Genomic DNA, 20,345 nt, shown 5'->3' with positions numbered 1-20,345 from the left:
TTGAATGTTTGGAGACTAGCGGAAAGTCTTATTGTGCTTGGGATGGCATTCCACAGGGTTGGTGCAGCCCAAAAAAAGTCCTGTAACCGTGCATGGGAACAAGTAATGCGCGGGGATGAGAGATGCAGATCTTGTGCAGAGCGGAGATGTCGGGTTGGAAGATATTTTGAGATAAGTGAAGAGATGTATGTTGGTGTGGTTTGGTTAATAGCTTTATGCGTGAGTGTAAGTATTTTAAATTGAATACGGTAGAAGACCGGCAGCCAATGGAGGGACTGACAGAGTGGATCAGCAGACACTGAACGTTTGGCGAGAAAGATCAACCTCGCAGCTGCATTCAAAATGGATTGTAGTGGGGAGAGCCTGTTTTTGGGAAGACCAATAAGCAGACTATTGCAATAATCAATGTGGGAAATAATGAGTGCATGTATTAGAGTTTTTGCAGTGTCTTGCGTAAGATATGGTCGAATTTTGGCTATGTTTTTTAGATATATGTAACAGGATTTAGAGACAGATTGAATGTAGGGAACAAAAGACAGTTCAGAGTTAAGGATGACACCTAGGCAGCGAGCTTGTGGGGTGGGGCTGATTGTCGAGTTGTCAACAGTGATAGAGATATAAGGTTGGTAACTACTATTGGCCGGTGGAAATATAATTAATTCTGTTTTGGATATATTAAGTTTGAGGTGGCGAGATGACATCCAAGATGAAGTGGCAGAGAGACAGTCAGTGACACGGACCAGCATAGATGGTGACAAATCTGGGGAGGATAAGTAATTTTGAGTATTGTCCTCGTACAGATGATACCGAAAACCAAAAGAGCTAATTAGTTTGCCAAGAGAGGTGGTATAGATTGAGAAAAGCAGAGGACCTAATACTGAGCCTTGTGGTACTCCCACTGATAGAGGTAGCGAAGTGGAGGTAGAATCAGAGAAGCGAACAGTGTAAGAGCGATTAGATAGGTAGGATGAGAACCAAGAAAGGGCTGTGTCTTGAAGACCTAGGGATTGTAGTGTTCGTATGAGAAGAGAGTGGTCAAGAGTGTCAAAGGCAGCAGAGAGATCTGGAAGAATTAGAAGTGAATAATGGCCTTTAGCCTTGGCATTGACCAGATCATTTACTACCTTAGTCAGTGCTGTCTCTGTGGAGTGTTGGGAACGAAAGCCTGACTGAAGTGGGTCCAATAAGTTGTGGGTGTTAAGAAAGTGTGTGAGGCGAGTGTAGGCAAGTCTCTCCAGTAGCTTGGAGGGGCAAGGTAGCTGGGAGATAGGACGGTAATTTGAGAGAGTGTTAAGGTCAGAATTTTGTTTTTTCAAAATAGGAGTGATCACTGCATGCTTGAACAGTGATGGAAAGATACCAGTAGAGAAAGAGAGATTACATATTTTAGTTAAGTGTGGGATGAGCACAGGAGACAGAGCTCTACTGATTTGTGAGGGCATAGGATCAAGAGGAGAGGTAGTAGAGTAGGAGGATGAGAAGAGTGTAGATACTTCATCTTCATTAGTGGGGTCAAATGATGACAACATGTCACTGGGTTCAGGTAGTGAATTGAACAAGTCCCTGGCTGAGGAAGCGCATACCATTTCATTTTGGATATTATCTATCTTGTTCTTGAAATAGGTAGCAAGATCTTGTGCACTGATAGTAGCAAGCGGGTTGGGTGACGGAGGGGTAAGTAGTGTAAAAATGTATTAAAAAGTCACTTGGGGTTAGAGGCTTGGGCAGAGATGACAGATTGGAAATATGTCTGTTTGGCATTATCCAGTGCATTACGATAAGAGAGGTAGATAGTCTTATATGTGAGGAAGTCACTTGGAGTATGAGACTTTCGCCACTGACGTTCTACTTTACGTGAGAGTTTTTGTAGGCGTCTTGTGAATTTGGAATGCCACGGTTGACGTCTAAGTCTACGCGGAATGTGATGGGTTGCTGGAGCTACTTCATCAAGGGCTAGTTCTAGGGTCTGGTTCAAGTGTGATACAGCAGTCTCAGGAGAAGTGAAGTTATAAATAGGTAAGAGTGATTGTTGCAGAAAGGTGGATAGTTGTTCAAAATTAATAGCATTACTATCTCTGCGGGTTTTAGGAGGTTTCGTTGATTTGCTTGGCATTGAGGTTGACGTAATGGAGGAGAGTGTGCAGGTGATAAGGTTATGATCTGAGAGCGGGAAAGGAGAATTAGTGAAATCAGAAACTGAGCATAGTCTGGTAAATACAACATCAAGGCAGTGGCCATCTTGATGAGTAGAGAAGTCAGTCCATTGGGAGAGGCCAAGGGAGGATGTTAAGGAGAGAAGTTTGGAGGCATGAGGGGATTGTGGACTGTCAATGGGGATATTGAAATAACCCATGATGATGGTGGAGATGTCAGAAGATAGGAAGTGAGGGAGCCAGGCAGAAAAATGTTCCAGAAATTGATTGGGTGGTCCAGGTGGGCGATAGATAGCAGCAATGCGCAGAGAGAAAGAAGTGAAAGTCCTGATAGAATGTACTTCAAATGATGCAAATGTAAGGGATGGTACCTGTGGAATAACTGGGTATGTAAAAGATTGGGACAGTAGTATTCCTACTCTACCTCCTTTACTATTACCACAGATGCACAGATCTCTGGGAACATTGAGAGATGGGCTCTTATCAGAACTATCCCTAGATGCGTTTCTTAATACATCCGGGCAGGGGTGTATCTAGGGGTCCGAGTGCCCCTGGCAAAATAAGGGACTGGTTTTCGTGGGTTTGCCTCAGATATTAAGTATCCCCCATATGTATTAAGGAGGGGCCGCAGCAGGTAACTCCGATACTTTCTGTGATCCCTCCATTACCGCTGGCAGCCGCATCCCCCATAGGTTTCTATGGGGGATGCGATGGTGCCATATTTACCAATATCCAGAATGCAGTGGCGTATCTATAATGGGTGCAGTGTGTGCAGTGCACATTGGCTCCCGGGTTTAGGGGTGCCCCGCACCGCACACCCTGGACCCATATTATTTTAAACTTACCTGTCCATGGTCCCGTGGCGGGTGTCAGCACTGCTCAGAACACCGGAAAAATGGCCGCCGTGGCCATTTTTTTGGTGTTCTGTGCATACACAGTAGACTCCGGGCACACTCTAGTCTGACAAACTCCACACATTGATTAGGCAAGAATGGCCGGTCCTTCAGTCAGTATGTGGCCCAGAAGTTGATTGACAGCGTTCCAGGGCGAATTGCAGAGGTCTTGAAAAAGAAAGGTCAACACTGCAAATATTGACACTGCAAAAACTTAATGTAATAGTCAATAAAAGCCTTTGGGCTCTATTTACTACAATACGCATTTTCAATGCAGATTGTAGTGTGATATTACCGACTGATTTACTAAAAATCCCTTGCAGGGACAGAGCTTGCGATAAAGCTCTGTCCCTGCGAATCCCCTCCTCACACTTATCACGGTATTTTCGCAAAAAATACCGTGACAAGTGCCCACACATGCGCCGACTGGCCACCGCTATGCCCCGCCCCATGTCGCTAAGCCCTGGCCCCCGCGACCCACCCTCACTTAAATGCACTTGCCTCCGGTGATCGGGCTCCGGTGATGTTCTCCATGGCTCCGGTCAGCTGACATTCCATCCTGAACTGGGACCTTGTCAGGTGACGTCCGGGACACAGTGCAGGATGGGAGACCAGCTGACCGGAGGTAGGACATCACCGGAGCACCGATCTCCAGTCCCTGGACTCAGGTAAGTTATTTTTTTTTATTTTACAATTTTTTTTTTGCAGTGTATCAGTGTGTGGTCTGTTTAGACTACACAGCTGATCACTGGGGCCAGCTCCGGGCTCTGCCCTGCATGTTAGAGCGGAGCAGGAGTCCGGTAACCGGGGGAGACCCTGGATAATGCCACCTCCAGGTTATTATCACAGGGCTTCCCCCGGTATTTTTTTCACAATATATTTTTAGTAACTACCAGGCAGATCGAATTTCCCATTACAATGATGGGAAATGCGATCTGATTACTAAAAATAAGTGATAATTAGTGGTTGGAGAAGAATTTAACAAATTCTATTCCAATTGCCCTTTAATAACTTTAGGTGAACCTAAAATAATGTGAAAAGGGTGTGAAAACACCCTTTTTCACTTTATTTTAGTAAACATAATGATAATAAATAGAGCTCTTTGCCACTTAAAAAATGCTTGTAATTTTACTTCACTATACCATAGTAACATCTGACAAAAAGGTCTAAAAACACTGAAGCAGCAAACTTTGTGAAAACCAATACTTGTGTCGTTCTCAAAACTTTTGGCCATGGCTGTACAATATACAAGGGCTTTATCCAAATAAACAGTGAGAAAACTATGGGAAGCAGTTCTACCTGGTATTTTTACTCAGCTGGTATGTAACTCCACAAAGACTGGATATGAAACTCCTAGATATTAGATATTCTGCATGTGTGCTGATGTGCATTATTGTTTATTACACAACGCTTTACAGAAAATATTAATAATTCACTTCAATCAGTATTTGCACATTGGAAAAAATCGGTATGTAATGCTGACGGCTCAAATACCGACAGCGGCAGCCGGACGGATCGAAATCCCAACTGCAGCAGGTAAGTACCCTCCCATCTCCCTACACTGACCATCCCTTAGTGGTGCCTAAACCTAACCCCCCCTCTCCGCACCCTAAACCTAACCCTCCTGAGGGGGTGCCTAACCCCCCTAGTGGTGCCTAACCCCCCTTTCCCTACCCTAACCCTAAGTTCCTAAACCTACCCCCCCTCCCCTCCCCACCGAGGCTAAACGCTAAGACACCCGGCTTACCTTAGTTCGGTATGTCGGGTGTCGGGATTCTGTAATGGGGCTAATGATAGGCGTCAGTATTTCGACGCCTATCTTTAGTCCCATGTCGGGATGTCAGTGTCGGGATATCGTCGGGTGGTATAACGCCCACCGGTATCCTTACTGCATCCCGATTGTGTAGGCTGCGATATTACAATAAGTTATTTACAGTTTTAATGAATAGCTTTACTGAGTACATTGGTTTGTGTATCAAAAAAAATAGAGTTGTAGTACGCAGGATGTGATGATAGTGGCGGCATGTATCAAATTGCACGTGCAGGGACAGGGGCTCCGAAAGTAGCCTGTCCCTGTGATGTGATCAGAGTGAAGAGACCGTCTACAGATCACACATGTGCGGTTGCCATTGCCCGGGAGAGTCCTGGAGAAAGCATAACCAGGTAAGGCTGGGTACACACCTAAAGATTTTCTATCCAACTAGTTGATTGGTTGGAATGAAAATCTGGTAACGTATAGGAGCAAATGATCAGCAATTTGCTCCTAAATACCAGAAAACAGATGAAAATGGTCGTTCAGACAAGTTTGAACAAATTATTTAGATCAAACATTTAACAAACAAGTTTTGTCCATTTTCCGGTGTTTGGGAGCAAATTGCTGATTGTCATTTGCTTACATACCTTACCAGATTTTCATTCCAACTAATCAACTAGTTGGATGGTTGGACAGAAAATCTTTAGGTGTGTACCCAGCCTAAATGTGACGATGTGTAACCTAAAAGCTACAGCACAACCCCATCTTCAGATGGCACTAGATGTGTGGACCAGTAAATCCAATAGCTTTGCATCCCCTTTAAACACCTACTGTATAAGGGATGTAGCTGCTTTCGGAAATGGAAGGACCACAGCAGATATTTCCGATATTTGTTGCAGTCCCTCCATAATACATCTGGGGGAATACTAAATATTTGTGGTTATTCCCTGAATACAGCTGTTTTCTGGGACTATGCCAAAAATATTTAATGCTATATAGGCTCCTTAATATTGTTAGTGTCATTTATTTGTCGGGTTTAGTTCTAATGTCTCCCAAGCCCAATCCAAACCGCTAATGTACATTCTATTATGGCATATAAAATAAACATCTGTGTAATAATAAAATACAAAGTACTGCTGATGCATGTGCCTGCTACCAAAAGACATTGATAAGGAGGGCGTTGTCAGTCAGTGCTTGTATAGAGTGACTCCTGACAATGTTATTTATATGAAGAGTAGCATACTAGTGACAGTGAGACAGGAATAGTAGCTGGGATCTGGGCAGCCAGACAGGTCACACAGCTGCTCCCACCACACATTCCTATGTACCACAGGAATATACCATGTACTCCTGAGGGGGAATGAATATGACTATTGCATATTTTTGTTTATTCACTGCACAATGTGACACGATTTTCTGAAGCTACAGAGTTATCATGATGTCTAAAAACTATTCAACTAAACATTCTGAAACACTTCAGTCGCAGTGTATCGTGTTCATGCACACCCCTCCCTTGTGTGCGGATGGAATATTCCGGGGGGCTGTCAGACACAGAAGGAATAAAGATGGCGGCAGCGGAGCAGGTTGGTGGGATAAAGCGCTGGCTGCTGCATGCCGGGGTGATGCTGCTGCCATTACTGTGCTCCGGAGACGGAAGAGTTGGGGCATTTGTCCGCAATGCACATAGACTGTAGATAAATGCTTCTAGTATGACTGTAGTCTGTAGTACATGTCAATATCACCCACACTTTCTGCTGCTCTAAGCTGTCCGCAGCATCTCCATCCTCACACACGCAATGCTTGTTACTCATTACATACATCACATGAATATCATACAGTGCATCGTATCTTATTCACACATCACATGAGATGTCATAGCAGTGTACAGTGCATTGTGTGTTATACACACATTACATGAGATGTATGTCATACAAAGCATTGGGGCAGATGTATGAAGCTCTGGAAAGTGATAAAGTGCAGAGTGATAAACGGCCAACCAATCAGCTCACAACTGTCATGTTACTAGCTGTGTTTGAAATATGACAGGTGGGAGCGGATTGGTTGGTCGTTTATCACTCTGCACTTTATCACTTACCACAGCTTCATACATCTGCCCCATTGTGTCTTACATCACTATAGATGCTCTGCAGTGTATTGTGTCTTTCTTACATTACATGAGATGTCCTGCAGTGTATTGTCTTTCTTACATTACATGAGATGTCCTGCTGTGTATTGTGTCTTTCTTACATTACATGAGATGTCCTGCTGTGTATTGTGTCTTAAATACACTTCATGACATCTCAGGTGATATATGTGACTAAAGCCGGATACTCACTAGACGATCTGTCGTCCAATCCGGCGGATTGGACGACATACCGTTCACATTGGGCAGTGTGTACCCATTATGTCGCTGATGATGCACACTCCCACGTGTCAACGATATCGCCCGTCGGACCAGCATGCAAGCGATATATAATCAGTGGGGGCCATGCTGCCGAATGCAACATGGCCCCCGCTGTTGCGCCGTCACTCCCAGAATCGCCAAGTGTGTACGCACGTGCCGATGCCGGCACCTCCAGCGTGAGCCGCCGCACGAGACATCTGCTGGTTACACATCGTTAAGTGTGTACCCGGCATTGCATACATCACAAGATGTCAAACAGTGTATTGTGTCTTACATCACATGAGCTGCCATACAGTGTATTGTCTCTTATACACATATCACAAGGTGCCATGCAGTGTATTGTCATACACACATCACGAGTTGCCATACAGTGTATTGTGTCTTACATCACATGAGATGCCATACAGTGTATTGTGTCTTATACACACATCACGAGATGCCATACAGTGTATTGTGTCTTACATCACATGAGATGCCATACAGTGTATTGTGTCTTATACACACATCACGAGATGCCATACAGTGTATTGTGTCTTACATCACATGAGATGCCATACAGTGTATTGTGTCTTATACACACATCACATGAGATGCCATGCATTGTTTTTTGTCGTGCACACATCACATGAGAATGCCATACAGTGAATTGTGTCTTACATACACACACGAATGTTGCCCATCCACTACTAGATGCGGGGACGACGGCACGATTACGACGCCGTTGTCTCCCGCGGGGTGAAGGGCATACACTCAACGTTCAGACGTTCAGTGTATGCAGATCAATCATCCCCGAGCATGGCAACCTGATGGCAGTCGTCAGGTTGACCGTCATGTTCGCGTGATGATTGATGTTAAAAACGACCAGTGGGTGCGCGCATCGCTGGTCGTTTTTAACATTTTACTGCCCGATTTGCGAGCGATTAGCAAGCGATTGAGCTATTTCGACGGTCGTAATCGCTCAATCACTAGGTTTTATAGCCTAGTGGATGGGCAGGATCAGACTTCTGATTATTTCTGCCCCCAGATCATTTTAACTGGTATGCATTTCAGCACAGATATTTGTGATACATGCTATCAAAATAAATACATTATACATCATATGGGTATGAACGTTTTTGTCTCATTTGTAGTCTTCAATTTAGCACCCTTCACTTGTCACGACCCATGCAGTTCCTCTGTCCTGCCTGGGGTGTCGCTCTCTACTCTGGTGCTTCTAGCACACAAACTGCTGTGTCTCAGCAGTTTGTTGCATCAGCTGAGTGAGCTAGAAGCACCAGAGCAGAGAACGACACCCCAGGTAGGAAACAGGAACTACACAGTTTGTGACAGGTGCAAGGTGCTAGATTGAAGACTACAATTTATATATATATGATTAGCGTTCCCGCTAGGCTGTTTTAGCAGGGCGCTGCGCCCTGCCCTCCTTCTGGAGGGCAAAAAGCTCCCTGCCCTCCTTCTGGAGTGCAGAAAGCGCCCTGCCCTCACCGTGCAGCGCACCACTAAGACATCTTCACCCGCGGGTCGCAGTGTTGTGCGGGTGGGGAAATGTGCGGTGACCCGGTCACCGACAGTGAATAGACGCTGGGCGCATGCGCCCGGCATCTATTCTACCTGTCAGCAGTGCTTGGGGCTACCCGGTGTGTCCATAAGTGCCGAGCACGCCCCCAAGAGTGACGAAAAGGAGACGCCTCTTATAGACACTCCCCCTTTTCGGGTGCGCGCGGAAGTGCCCTCTCTAGCTCCAGCACCCTGCCTGCCACCAGAGCTAGAGTGAACACTATATGATCTGAATTTTTTTGCATGATAAATTTGCTTCTATATGTGTTTTAGTCTGTGGAAGGAATGACGACGTCTGATCGTGTGCACAGAGTATATAGCTGAAAGGCATTGAAGTTTTAGATAAATTATCTAATTTATGTATATTAGTTTACAATAATGATCTCTATTTTGTTTGTACCTAGCACTTGCCTTTCTTATGAGAATCTGACAATAAATGTGTTATAAAATTAGCACGTTATGGATAACATGGATATTGAGGCTAATTATATTTAAAACAGAAAATACACTTAATAAATCCTGATAGTTGAGAGTTCCATTACTTTGTGTGTCAAAAATGAGCATTTTTGCTACAGGCAAAATATTTGTTACCAACAGTGATATTTAACCACATGAGCTGTTAAGAATCTCTTTCTTGTAATTGCTGTGACACGAAGTGAATGACTTTGGAATATAAATATAGTTTTCAGTCCTGTGTTTTACCACTCTATGGGATCAATCCAATTAGGTACGAGTTGGGTACTGCGAGCTGTTCTCACGGCGAACTCGCACCGTGAATATAAGTTGCATTGATTTTTTTTTGTGCGCATGTCGGGACATATTGTAGAACCTCTGATACACCCTTCCCAATGAATAATCATGCACTTGAAAAGGTTTAACTAGCATAATTTGGCCAATAAAGACATGCCAGTTTCCTGGTGAATTTCTCTTAAAAAAACTCAATAATGGGTTAAATGGAATTGGTATGTAATGCCGGCATCTGTTTAGCCGCCGGATCAAATACCGACAGCAGCAGGCCGGTGGGTCAAAATCCTGACAGGTAAAGGTAAGTAACCTAACCCTCCCCTCTCCCCCCCCCTAACCCTAACCCTGCCTTAGGGGTGCCTAACCCTAACCTCCCAGGGGTGCCTAAACCTAACCCCCCCTCCCCGCACCCTAAACCCTACCGGGGGGGGTGCCTATCCTCCCCCCCTAGTGCCTAACCTTAAACCCTCCTTCCTCTACCCTTCCCCTAGTCTAACCCTAACTTTCCCAAGGGGGGGTGCCTAACCCTAAGTCGCCCTGGGGGTCCCTAAACCTAACCCCCCCATCCACAGGCTAAGTGTTATACATACCTGTCAGAGGACAACCGGGTTGGCGGGGGGCGGTCTTCCAGCGTCGGGATTAAGATAGTCGTCTTCATTTCGATGCCTGTCTTAAGTCCCTTGTCGGGCAGGAAGTGTCAGGATTTAGACCGGCGGCATCGCGTCTGCCGGTCTATTAACTACATCCCGGTTAAATGATGTGGGACAGGTATGTGGAGATGTTGTGTTATGGGAGAGTGGGGCCATTTATCAATAATCACATTTGCAGTGCGATCTGGACGCCGTATTAAGAGTCCAAAATTGCATTGCTGGATGGACTTTTCCGCCCGAATGTACTATATAGCACACTCAGGGACAGGGGCTCCAAGTGAAGAGACTGCATCAGTGGTCTATTTATTCCTGTGCTGAGACTACTGACCACGCATGCATGGTGGCAATTGCTGGGGAGAGTTCTGGAGGAACCCTCCCAGTAAATTTTACGAAGTGTATCCCATAGGGTACAGCAGCACAACGCCATCTTCAGATGGCATTAGCTGCAGGGGAAGCATTCCAGAGCTTGGTAAATCCAACAGCATCACATTTCCATAGAAACCTATTGTGTCTGCGGCTGTTGTCCGAAATGGAAGGACTGCAGTATATATCGGAGATATCTGCTGTGATCCTTCCATATCACATTGGAGTGATACTAAATATTTACGGGTATCTCAGAAAACTGGTGTTTTTGCGGAATATGCACAAACAGTCAATGATAAATAGGCCTCTTGGAATGAACAGAAAATCTTGTGAATAGGTAAAATGTTTCTTCCACATTCACAGCCTTTATCTTAAATATTTTATATTTTTTTAATTGTTATTTAACAGGAAAGTTGGGATAAAGAAGTTATAAGTTAGAGGGGAGATTTGAATCATATAGAGAAACAATCAGAATATAAAATATAACATGTTAATATTATAATTATTGATTTGTAAGGCACCGCAACGTTTGACAGTGGGGAAACGGGACATACATAAATTAAATACATACAAGGTAGACAACATAAATGATTATTACATATTTAAAGTCCATAATCACCAAATCGTAGTGGAGGCAGTAAGTTTGCAGACTGAATAAATATTTATGAGAATGCTGTCTTTCAAGTCATTCAGGACATCGATGAGGCATAAAGCACCTTGAATTGCCTCATGCCCAGCGATGTCAGTAGTATCTAGTACTGTAATAAGCTAAATATTGTCTCAGCCCACAAAATGGCTGCAGTCACTGCGTGTAATATGTAGCGTCCTGAATTGTGCTTATGTTTATATGAATCTCACCAGAAGCTCTAAAGTAACTTGCATTTTAGGTTTACGGATCCTTTACTAATACCACTTTCAGACATACGACATATGTAAATAGTACAAATGTGTACATTAGGCAAATACTATACGTTACAGCACATTTTTTTGTAATGCTAAGTATGTGCTGGTATGTTGGTTTTGGAATTTTGAGCTTAAACTCCTTTATTGAATTTCCCTGCTCAGACCCGGGTTTTCACCTCAGCAAAAACCCTCGAGACCCCATTTCACACTACACCCGAGACCCGGGAATTCCCAGCTCGACCCCATTCAGACATAAGCCTGTCTGCCCTGGCATTCTAACAGCCAGGGTTACCAAGCTGCTCTCATGTCATGCTCATACACACACATATATGTCATACATACATGTCACACTCATACACACGCAATCACACAATCCTTCTCCAGCCACCTCACCCAACAACAATGGGCAGCGTATCTGTAGCTAATGTGCACCGACTGCTTTTACACACTGCAGCACGGACCGGACACCTCTTTCCAATGCATCGGGTACTTGGTCTTCACCTCTTGCTATAAGGGCTGTGAAACCCAGATCAAGCGCTGATAATTATTTTTTCCTATTGTAGGAGATGCCTCGCCCCCTCCAGGCAGCCCTGCCCCGCCCCCTCCAGGCAGCCCTGCCCCACCCGCTCCAGTCAACCCGGCCCCTGTCCAGACAGCCCCAAATGGGCAATCAGAGGCCTTTAGGTGCAACCAGGGAGTAAAATTCCAGGTCGCACGATTGATACTTGACTCAAGTTGTCTACCCGGGACTTAAGTCCCGGGAAAAACTTTGGTCAGTAGCAGGGGCGCCATCCGGGAACACGTTCCTTGGTTGGTGCCTTTCAGACATAAGCAAGACCTGGGTAGTTTGGCCCATCCCTGGCAAATACCCGTGAAACTCGCTATATCTGAAAGGGGTATTAGTGACTGCAGAGTGCTAGCAAACAATAAAGTGCAGTGGTTTGGTGGATGGAATTTAATTTCTGTTACTCTTTTTCAGACCTTCAATGGGCCGGTGAAGAAGTCGATGCGCGAAAAAGCAGTAGAGCGCAGGAATGTGAATAAAGAGCATAACAGCAACTTCAAAGCTGGATATATTCCCATAGATGAAGATCGACTGCATAAAACTGGTCTGAGAGGCAGGAAGGGCAACTTAGCCATTTGTGTGATTGTCCTCCTATTTATTTTGGCTGTCATCAATTTAATTGTAAGTACATGTTTACAATCACTGTAAGGTAATGCTCATGTCGTATCTTGGTACAGAACGTTACCATAGTTTCCACTGTAGGGGTGGAGACTGTTTAGGAAGTTATTTATATAGCACACACATATTTCATAGTACACAAGTCACTGCAATACTATGCTGCCCATACATAGATTTATACAGTGTTAAGCTGGGTACACAATAGACGATATGTTGTCCGATCCCGCGGATAGGAGCGACATATCGGGTACATTGTCTAGTGCAGGGCTCGACAAATTTTTGTAAAATCTAGGAGCCATCTTAAAACTTTAGGAGCCAGACCATTGTCCATTACCAAAATATATGAAAGCTTGTATAGACCACCACACATATCCTTTCGGTGCACCTCAACCTAGTAGTAAGCCCCCTGTAATAGTGCCCCCAGTAGTTTGTCCCCTTTAATAGTGCCCCCAATAGTAAGTCCCCTTTAATAGTGCCCCCAGTAGTAAGTCCCATTTCATAGTGCCTCCAGTAGTAAGTCCCCTTTAATAGTGCCTCCAGTAGTAAGTCCCCTTTAATAGTGCCCCCAGTAGTAACTCCCATTTAATAGTGCCCCCAGTAGTAAGCCCCCTGTAATAGTGCCCCCAGAAGTAAGCCCCCTGTAATAGTGCCCCCAGTAGTAAGTCCCCTTTAATAGTGCCTACACGAGTAAGCCCCCTGTAATAGTGCCCCCAGTAGTAAGTCCCTTTTATTAGTACCCCCAGTAGTAAGTCCCCTTTAATAGTGCCCCCCGTAGTAAGCCCCCGTTAATAGTGACCCCAGTAGTAAGTCCCCATTTCATAGTGCCCCCAGTAGTAAGTCCCCTTTAATTGTGCCCCAGTAGTAAGTCCCCTTTAATAGTGCCCCCAGTAGTAAGCCCCTTGTAATAGTGCCCCCAGTAGTAAGTCCCCTTTAATAGTGCCTACAGTAGTAAGCCCCCTGTAATAGTGCCCCAGTAGTAAGTCCCCTTTAATAGTGCCTACAGTAGTAAGCCCCCTGTAATAGTGCCCCCAGTAGTAAGTCCCTTTTATTAGTACCCCCAGTAGTAAGTCCCCATTTCATAGTGCCTCAAGTAGTAAGTCCCCTTTAATAGTGCCCCCAGTAGTAACTCCCATTTAATAGTGCCCCCAGTAGTAAGCCCCCTGTAATAGTGCCCCCATTAGTAAGTCCCCTTTAATAGTGCCCCCAGTTGTAAGCCCCCTGTAATAGTGCCCCCAGTAGTAAGTCCCCTTTAATAGTGCCTACAGTAGTAAGCCCCCTGTAATAGTGCCCCCAGTAGTAAGTCCCCTTTATTAGTGCCCCCAATAGTGAGTGCCCATTTCATAGTGCCTCCAGTAGTAAGTCCCCTTTAATAGTGCCTCCAGTAGAAAGTCCTCTTTAATAGTGCCCACAGTAGTAACTCCCATTTAATAGTGCCTCTAGTAGTAAGCCCCCTGTAATAGTGCCCCCAGTAGTAAGTCCCCTTTAATAGTGCCCCCAGTAGTAAGTCCCCTTTAATAGTGCCCCCATTAGTAAGTCTCCTTTAATAGTGCCCCCAGTAGTAGGCCTCCTGTAATAGTGCCCCCAGTAGTAAGCCCCCTGTAATAGTGCCCCCAGTAGTAAGTCCCCTTTAATAGTGCCTACAGTAGTAAGCCCCCTGTAATAGTGCCCCCAATAGTGAGTCCCATTTAATAGTGCCCCCAGTAGTAAGTCCCCTTTAATAGTGCCCCCAGTAGTAAGTCCCCATTTCATAGTACCTCCAGTAGTAAGTCCCCTTTATTAGTGCCCCCAATAGTGAGTCCCATTTAATAGTGCCCCCAGTAGTAAGTCCCCTTTAATAGTGCCCCCAGTAGTAAGTCCCCATTTCATAGTACCTCCAGTAGTGTCCCCTTTAATAGTGCCTCCAGTAGTAAGTCCTCTTTAATAGTGCCCCCAGTAGTAACTCCCATTTAATAGTGCCTCCAGTAGTAAGCCCCCTGTAATAGTGCCCCCAGTAGTAAGTCCCCTTTAATAGTGCCCCCATTAGTAAGTCCCCTTTAATAGTGCCCTCAGTAGTAAGCCCCCTGTAATAGTGCCCCCAGTAGTAGGTCCCCTTTATTAGTGCCCCCAGTAGTAAGTCCCCTTTAATAGTGCCCCCAGTAGTAAGTCCCCTTTAATAGTGCCCCCAGTAGTAAGCCCCCTTTAATAGTGCCCCCAGTAGTAAGTCCCCTTTAATAGTGCCCAAGTAGTAAGTCCCCTTTAATAGTGCCCCAGTAGTAAGCCCCCTGTAATAGTGCCCCCAGTAGTAAGCCCCCTGTAATAGTGCCCCCAGTAGTAAGTCCCCTTTATTAGTGCCCCAGTAGTAAGTCCCCTTTAATAGTGCCCCAGTAGTAAGTCCCATTTAATAGTGCCCCCAGTAGTAAGCCCCCTGTAATAGTGCCCCCATTAGTAAGTCCCCTTTAATAGTGCCCCCAGTAGTAAGTCCCCTTTAATAGTGCCCCCAGTAGTAAGTCCCCTTTATTAGTGCCCCCAGTAGTAAGTCCCTTTTAATAGTGCCCTCAGTAGTAAGTCCCCTTTAATAGTGCCCCAGTAGTAAGTCCCCTTTAATAGTGCCCCCAGTAGTAAGCCCCCTGTAATAGTGCCCTCAGTAGTAAGTCCCCTTTAATAGTGCCCACAGTAATAGTCCCCCTGTAATAGTATCCCCAGTAGTAAGTCCCCTTTATTAGTGCCCCCAGTAGTAAGTCCCGTTTAATAGTGCTCCCAGTAGTAAGTCCCCTTTAATAGTGCCCCCAGTAGTAAGTCCTCTTTAATAGTGCCCACAGTAGTAACTCCCATTTAATAGTGCCTCTAGTAGTAAGCCCCCTGTAATAGTGCCCCCAGTAGTAAGTCCCCTTTAATAGTGCTCCCCGTAGTAAGTCCCCTTTAATAGTGCCCCCAGTAGTAAGTCCCCTTTAATAGTGCCCCCAGTAGTAAGCCCCCTGTAATAGTGTCCCCAGTAGTAAGTCCCCTTTAATAGTGCCCCCAGTACTAAGCCCCCTGTAATAGTGCCCACAGTAGTAAGCCCCCTGTAATAGTGTCCCCAGTAGTAAGTCCCCTTTAATACTGCCCCAGTAGTAAGTCCCCTTTAATAGTGCCCCCAGTAGTAAGCCCCCTGTAATAGTGCCCCCAGTAGTAAGTCCCCTTTAATAGTGCCCCCAGTAGTAAGCCCCCTGTAATAGTGCCCCCAGTAGTAAGTCCCCTTTATTAGTGCCCCAGTAGTAAGTCCCCTTTAATAGTGCCCCCAGTAGTAAGCCCCCTGTAATAGTGCCCCCAGTAGTAAGTCCCCTTTATTAGTGCCCCCAGTAGTAAGCTCCCTTTAATAGTGCCCTCAGTAGTAAGTCCCCTTTAATAGTGCCCCAGTAGTAAGTCCCCTTTAATAGTGCCCCCAGTAGTAAGCCCCCTGTAATAGTGCCCCTAGTAGTGTCCCCTTTATTAGTGCCCCAGTAGTAAGTCCCCTTTAATAGTGCCCCAGTAGTAAGTCCCATTTAATAGTGCCCCCAGTAGTAAGCCCCCTGTAATAGTGCCCCCATTAGTAAGTCCCCTTTAATAGTGCCCCCAGTAGTAAGTCCCCTTTAATAGTGCCCCCAGTAGTAAGTCCCCATTAATAGTGCCCCCATTAGAAAGTCCCCTTTAATAGTGCCCCCAGTAGTAAGCCCCCTGTAATAGTGCCCCCAGTAGTAAGTCCCCTTTAATAGTGCCCCCAGTAGTAAGCCCCCTGTAATAGTGCCCCCAGTAGTAAGTCCCCTTTAATAGTGCCCACAGTAGTAGTCCCCCTGTAATAGTATCCCCAGTAGTAAGTCCCCTTTATTAGTGCCCCCAGTAGTAAGTCCCCTTTAATAGTGCTCCCAGTAGTAAGTCCCCTTTAATAGTGCCCCCAGTAGTAAGTCCTCTTTAATAGTGCCCACAGTAGTAACTCCCATTTAATAGTGCCTCTAGTAGTAAGCCCCCTGTAATAGTGCCCCCAGTAGTAAGTCCCCTTTAATAGTGCTCCCAGTAGTAAGTCCCCTTTAATAGTGCCCCAAGTAGTAAGTCCCCTTTAATAGTGCCCCCAGTAGTAAGTCCCCTTTAATAGTGCCCCCAGTAGTAAGCCCCCTGTAATAGTGTCCCCAGTAGTAAGTCCCCTTTAATAGTGCCCCCAGTAGTAAGCCCCCTGTAATAGTGCCCACAGTAGTAAGCCCCCTGTAATAGTGTCCCCAGTAGTAAGTCCCCTTTAATACTGCCCCAGTAGTAAGTCCCCTTTAATAGTGCCCCCAGTAGTAAGCCCCCTGTAATAGTGCCCCCAGTAGTAAGTCCCCTTTAATAGTGCCCCCAGTAGTAAGCCCCCTGTAATAGTGCCCCCAGTAGTAAGTCCCCTTTATTAGTGCCCCAGTAGTAAGTCCCCTTTAATAGTGCCCCAGTAGTAAGTCCCATTTAATAGTGCCCCCAGTAGTAAGCCCCCTGTAATAGTGCCCCCAGTAGTAAGTCCCCTTTAATAGTGCCCCCAGTAGTAAGTCCCCTTTAATAGTGCCCCCATTAGTAAGTCTCCTTTAATAGTGCCCCCAGTAGTAGGCCTCCTGTAATAGTGCCCCCAGTAGTAAGCCCCCTGTAATAGTGCCCCCAGTAGTAAGTCCCCTTTAATAGTGCCTACAGTAGTAAGCCCCCTGTAATAGTGCCCCCAATAGTGAGTCCCATTTAATAGTGCCCCCAGTAGTAAGTCCCCTTTAATAGTGCCCCCAGTAGTAAGTCCCCATTTCATAGTACCTCCAGTAGTAAGTCCCCTTTATTAGTGCCCCCAATAGTGAGTCCCATTTAATAGTGCCCCCAGTAGTAAGTCCCCTTTAATAGTGCCCCCAGTAGTAAGTCCCCATTTCATAGTACCTCCAGTAGTGTCCCCTTTAATAGTGCCTCCAGTAGTAAGTCCTCTTTAATAGTGCCCCCAGTAGTAACTCCCATTTAATAGTGCCTCCAGTAGTAAGCCCCCTGTAATAGTGCCCCCAGTAGTAAGTCCCCTTTAATAGTGCCCCCATTAGTAAGTCCCCTTTAATAGTGCCCTCAGTAGTAAGCCCCCTGTAATAGTGCCCCCAGTAGTAGGTCCCCTTTATTAGTGCCCCCAGTAGTAAGTCCCCTTTAATAGTGCCCCCAGTAGTAAGTCCCCTTTAATAGTGCCCCCAGTAGTAAGCCCCCTTTAATAGTGCCCCCAGTAGTAAGTCCCCTTTAATAGTGCCCAAGTAGTAAGTCCCCTTTAATAGTGCCCCAGTAGTAAGCCCCCTGTAATAGTGCCCCCAGTAGTAAGCCCCCTGTAATAGTGCCCCCAGTAGTAAGTCCCCTTTATTAGTGCCCCAGTAGTAAGTCCCCTTTAATAGTGCCCCAGTAGTAAGTCCCATTTAATAGTGCCCCCAGTAGTAAGCCCCCTGTAATAGTGCCCCCATTAGTAAGTCCCCTTTAATAGTGCCCCCAGTAGTAAGTCCCCTTTAATAGTGCCCCCAGTAGTAAGTCCCCTTTATTAGTGCCCCCAGTAGTAAGTCCCTTTTAATAGTGCCCTCAGTAGTAAGTCCCCTTTAATAGTGCCCCAGTAGTAAGTCCCCTTTAATAGTGCCCCCAGTAGTAAGCCCCCTGTAATAGTGCCCCCAGTAGTAAGTCCCCTTTAATAGTGCCCACAGTAATAGTCCCCCTGTAATAGTATCCCCAGTAGTAAGTCCCCTTTATTAGTGCCCCCAGTAGTAAGTCCCCTTTAATAGTGCTCCCAGTAGTAAGTCCCCTTTAATAGTGCCCCCAGTAGTAAGTCCTCTTTAATAGTGCCCACAGTAGTAACTCCCATTTAATAGTGCCTCTAGTAGTAAGCCCCCTGTAATAGTGCCCCCAGTAGTAAGTCCCCTTTAATAGTGCTCCCCGTAGTAAGTCCCCTTTAATAGTGCCCCCAGTAGTAAGTCCCCTTTAATAGTGCCCCCAGTAGTAAGCCCCCTGTAATAGTGTCCCCAGTAGTAAGTCCCCTTTAATAGTGCCCCCAGTACTAAGCCCCCTGTAATAGTGCCCACAGTAGTAAGCCCCCTGTAATAGTGTCCCCAGTAGTAAGTCCCCTTTAATACTGCCCCAGTAGTAAGTCCCCTTTAATAGTGCCCCCAGTAGTAAGCCCCCTGTAATAGTGCCCCCAGTAGTAAGTCCCCTTTAATAGTGCCCCCAGTAGTAAGCCCCCTGTAATAGTGCCCCCAGTAGTAAGTCCCCTTTATTAGTGCCCCAGTAGTAAGTCCCCTTTAATAGTGCCCCCAGTAGTAAGCCCCCTGTAATAGTGCCCCCAGTAGTAAGTCCCCTTTATTAGTGCCCCCAGTAGTAAGCTCCCTTTAATAGTGCCCTCAGTAGTAAGTCCCCTTTAATAGTGCCCCAGTAGTAAGTCCCCTTTAATAGTGCCCCCAGTAGTAAGCCCCCTGTAATAGTGCCCCTAGTAGTGTCCCCTTTATTAGTGCCCCAGTAGTAAGTCCCCTTTAATAGTGCCCCAGTAGTAAGTCCCATTTAATAGTGCCCCCAGTAGTAAGCCCCCTGTAATAGTGCCCCCATTAGTAAGTCCCCTTTAATAGTGCCCCCAGTAGTAAGTCCCCTTTAATAGTGCCCCCAGTAGTAAGTCCCCATTAATAGTGCCCCCATTAGTAAGTCCCCTTTAATAGTGCCCCCAGTAGTAAGCCCCCTGTAATAGTGCCCCCAGTAGTAAGTCCCCTTTAATAGTGCCCCCAGTAGTAAGCCCCCTGTAATAGTGCCCCCAGTAGTAAGTCCCCTTTAATAGTGCCCACAGTAGTAGTCCCCCTGTAATAGTATCCCCAGTAGTAAGTCCCCTTTATTAGTGCCCCCAGTAGTAAGTCCCCTTTAATAGTGCTCCCAGTAGTAAGTCCCCTTTAATAGTGCCCCCAGTAGTAAGTCCTCTTTAATAGTGCCCACAGTAGTAACTCCCATTTAATAGTGCCTCTAGTAGTAAGCCCCCTGTAATAGTGCCCCCAGTAGTAAGTCCCCTTTAATAGTGCTCCCAGTAGTAAGTCCCCTTTAATAGTGCCCCAAGTAGTAAGTCCCCTTTAATAGTGCCCCCAGTAGTAAGTCCCCTTTAATAGTGCCCCCAGTAGTAAGCCCCCTGTAATAGTGTCCCCAGTAGTAAGTCCCCTTTAATAGTGCCCCCAGTAGTAAGCCCCCTGTAATAGTGCCCACAGTAGTAAGCCCCCTGTAATAGTGTCCCCAGTAGTAAGTCCCCTTTAATACTGCCCCAGTAGTAAGTCCCCTTTAATAGTGCCCCCAGTAGTAAGCCCCCTGTAATAGTGCCCCCAGTAGTAAGTCCCCTTTAATAGTGCCCCCAGTAGTAAGCCCCCTGTAATAGTGCCCCCAGTAGTAAGTCCCCTTTATTAGTGCCCCAGTAGTAAGTCCCCTTTAATAGTGCCCCAGTAGTAAGTCCCATTTAATAGTGCCCCCAGTAGTAAGCCCCCTGTAATAGTGCCCCCAGTAGTAAGTCCCCTTTAATAGTGCCCCCAGTAGTAAGTCCCCTTTAATAGTGCCCCCATTAGTAAGTCCCCTTTAATAGTGCCCCCAGTAGTAAGCCCCCTGTAATAGTGCCCCCAGTAGTAAGTCCCCTTTATTAGTGCCCCCAGTAGTAAGCTCCCTTTAATAGTGCCCTCAGTAGTAAGTCCCCTTTAATAGTGCCCCAGTAGTAAGTCCCCTTTAATAGTGCCCCCAGTAGTAAGCCCCCTGTAATAGTGCCCCCAGTAGTAAGTCCCCTG

General features: G+C 45.9%; 1 protein-coding gene across 1 annotated transcript in view; it reads left to right on the top strand.

The window, feature by feature from the left end:
* The first annotated feature begins 6,304 nt into the window (after window positions 1-6,304).
* SGCB (sarcoglycan beta) overlaps window positions 6,305-20,345 on the top strand; it is a 30,620-nt gene continuing 16,579 nt past the window's right edge. Inside the window, exons 1-2 of the mRNA XM_088475258.1 lie at window positions 6,305-6,382; window positions 12,397-12,603. Of these exons, the coding sequence (XP_088331384.1) occupies window positions 6,323-6,382; window positions 12,397-12,603 (267 nt within the window). The 5' untranslated portion in view covers window positions 6,305-6,322. The remainder of the gene's footprint in view (window positions 6,383-12,396; window positions 12,604-20,345) is intronic.

The sequence above is a fragment of the Taudactylus pleione genome, unplaced genomic scaffold (genome assembly GCF_031769625.1).
Source record: "Taudactylus pleione unplaced genomic scaffold, aTauple2 ptg000169l, whole genome shotgun sequence".
Taxonomy (NCBI): Eukaryota; Metazoa; Chordata; class Amphibia; order Anura; family Myobatrachidae; genus Taudactylus; species Taudactylus pleione.
The sequence above is the reverse complement of the archived record's forward strand: the minus strand, read 5'-3'. Positions and strand labels throughout refer to the sequence as shown.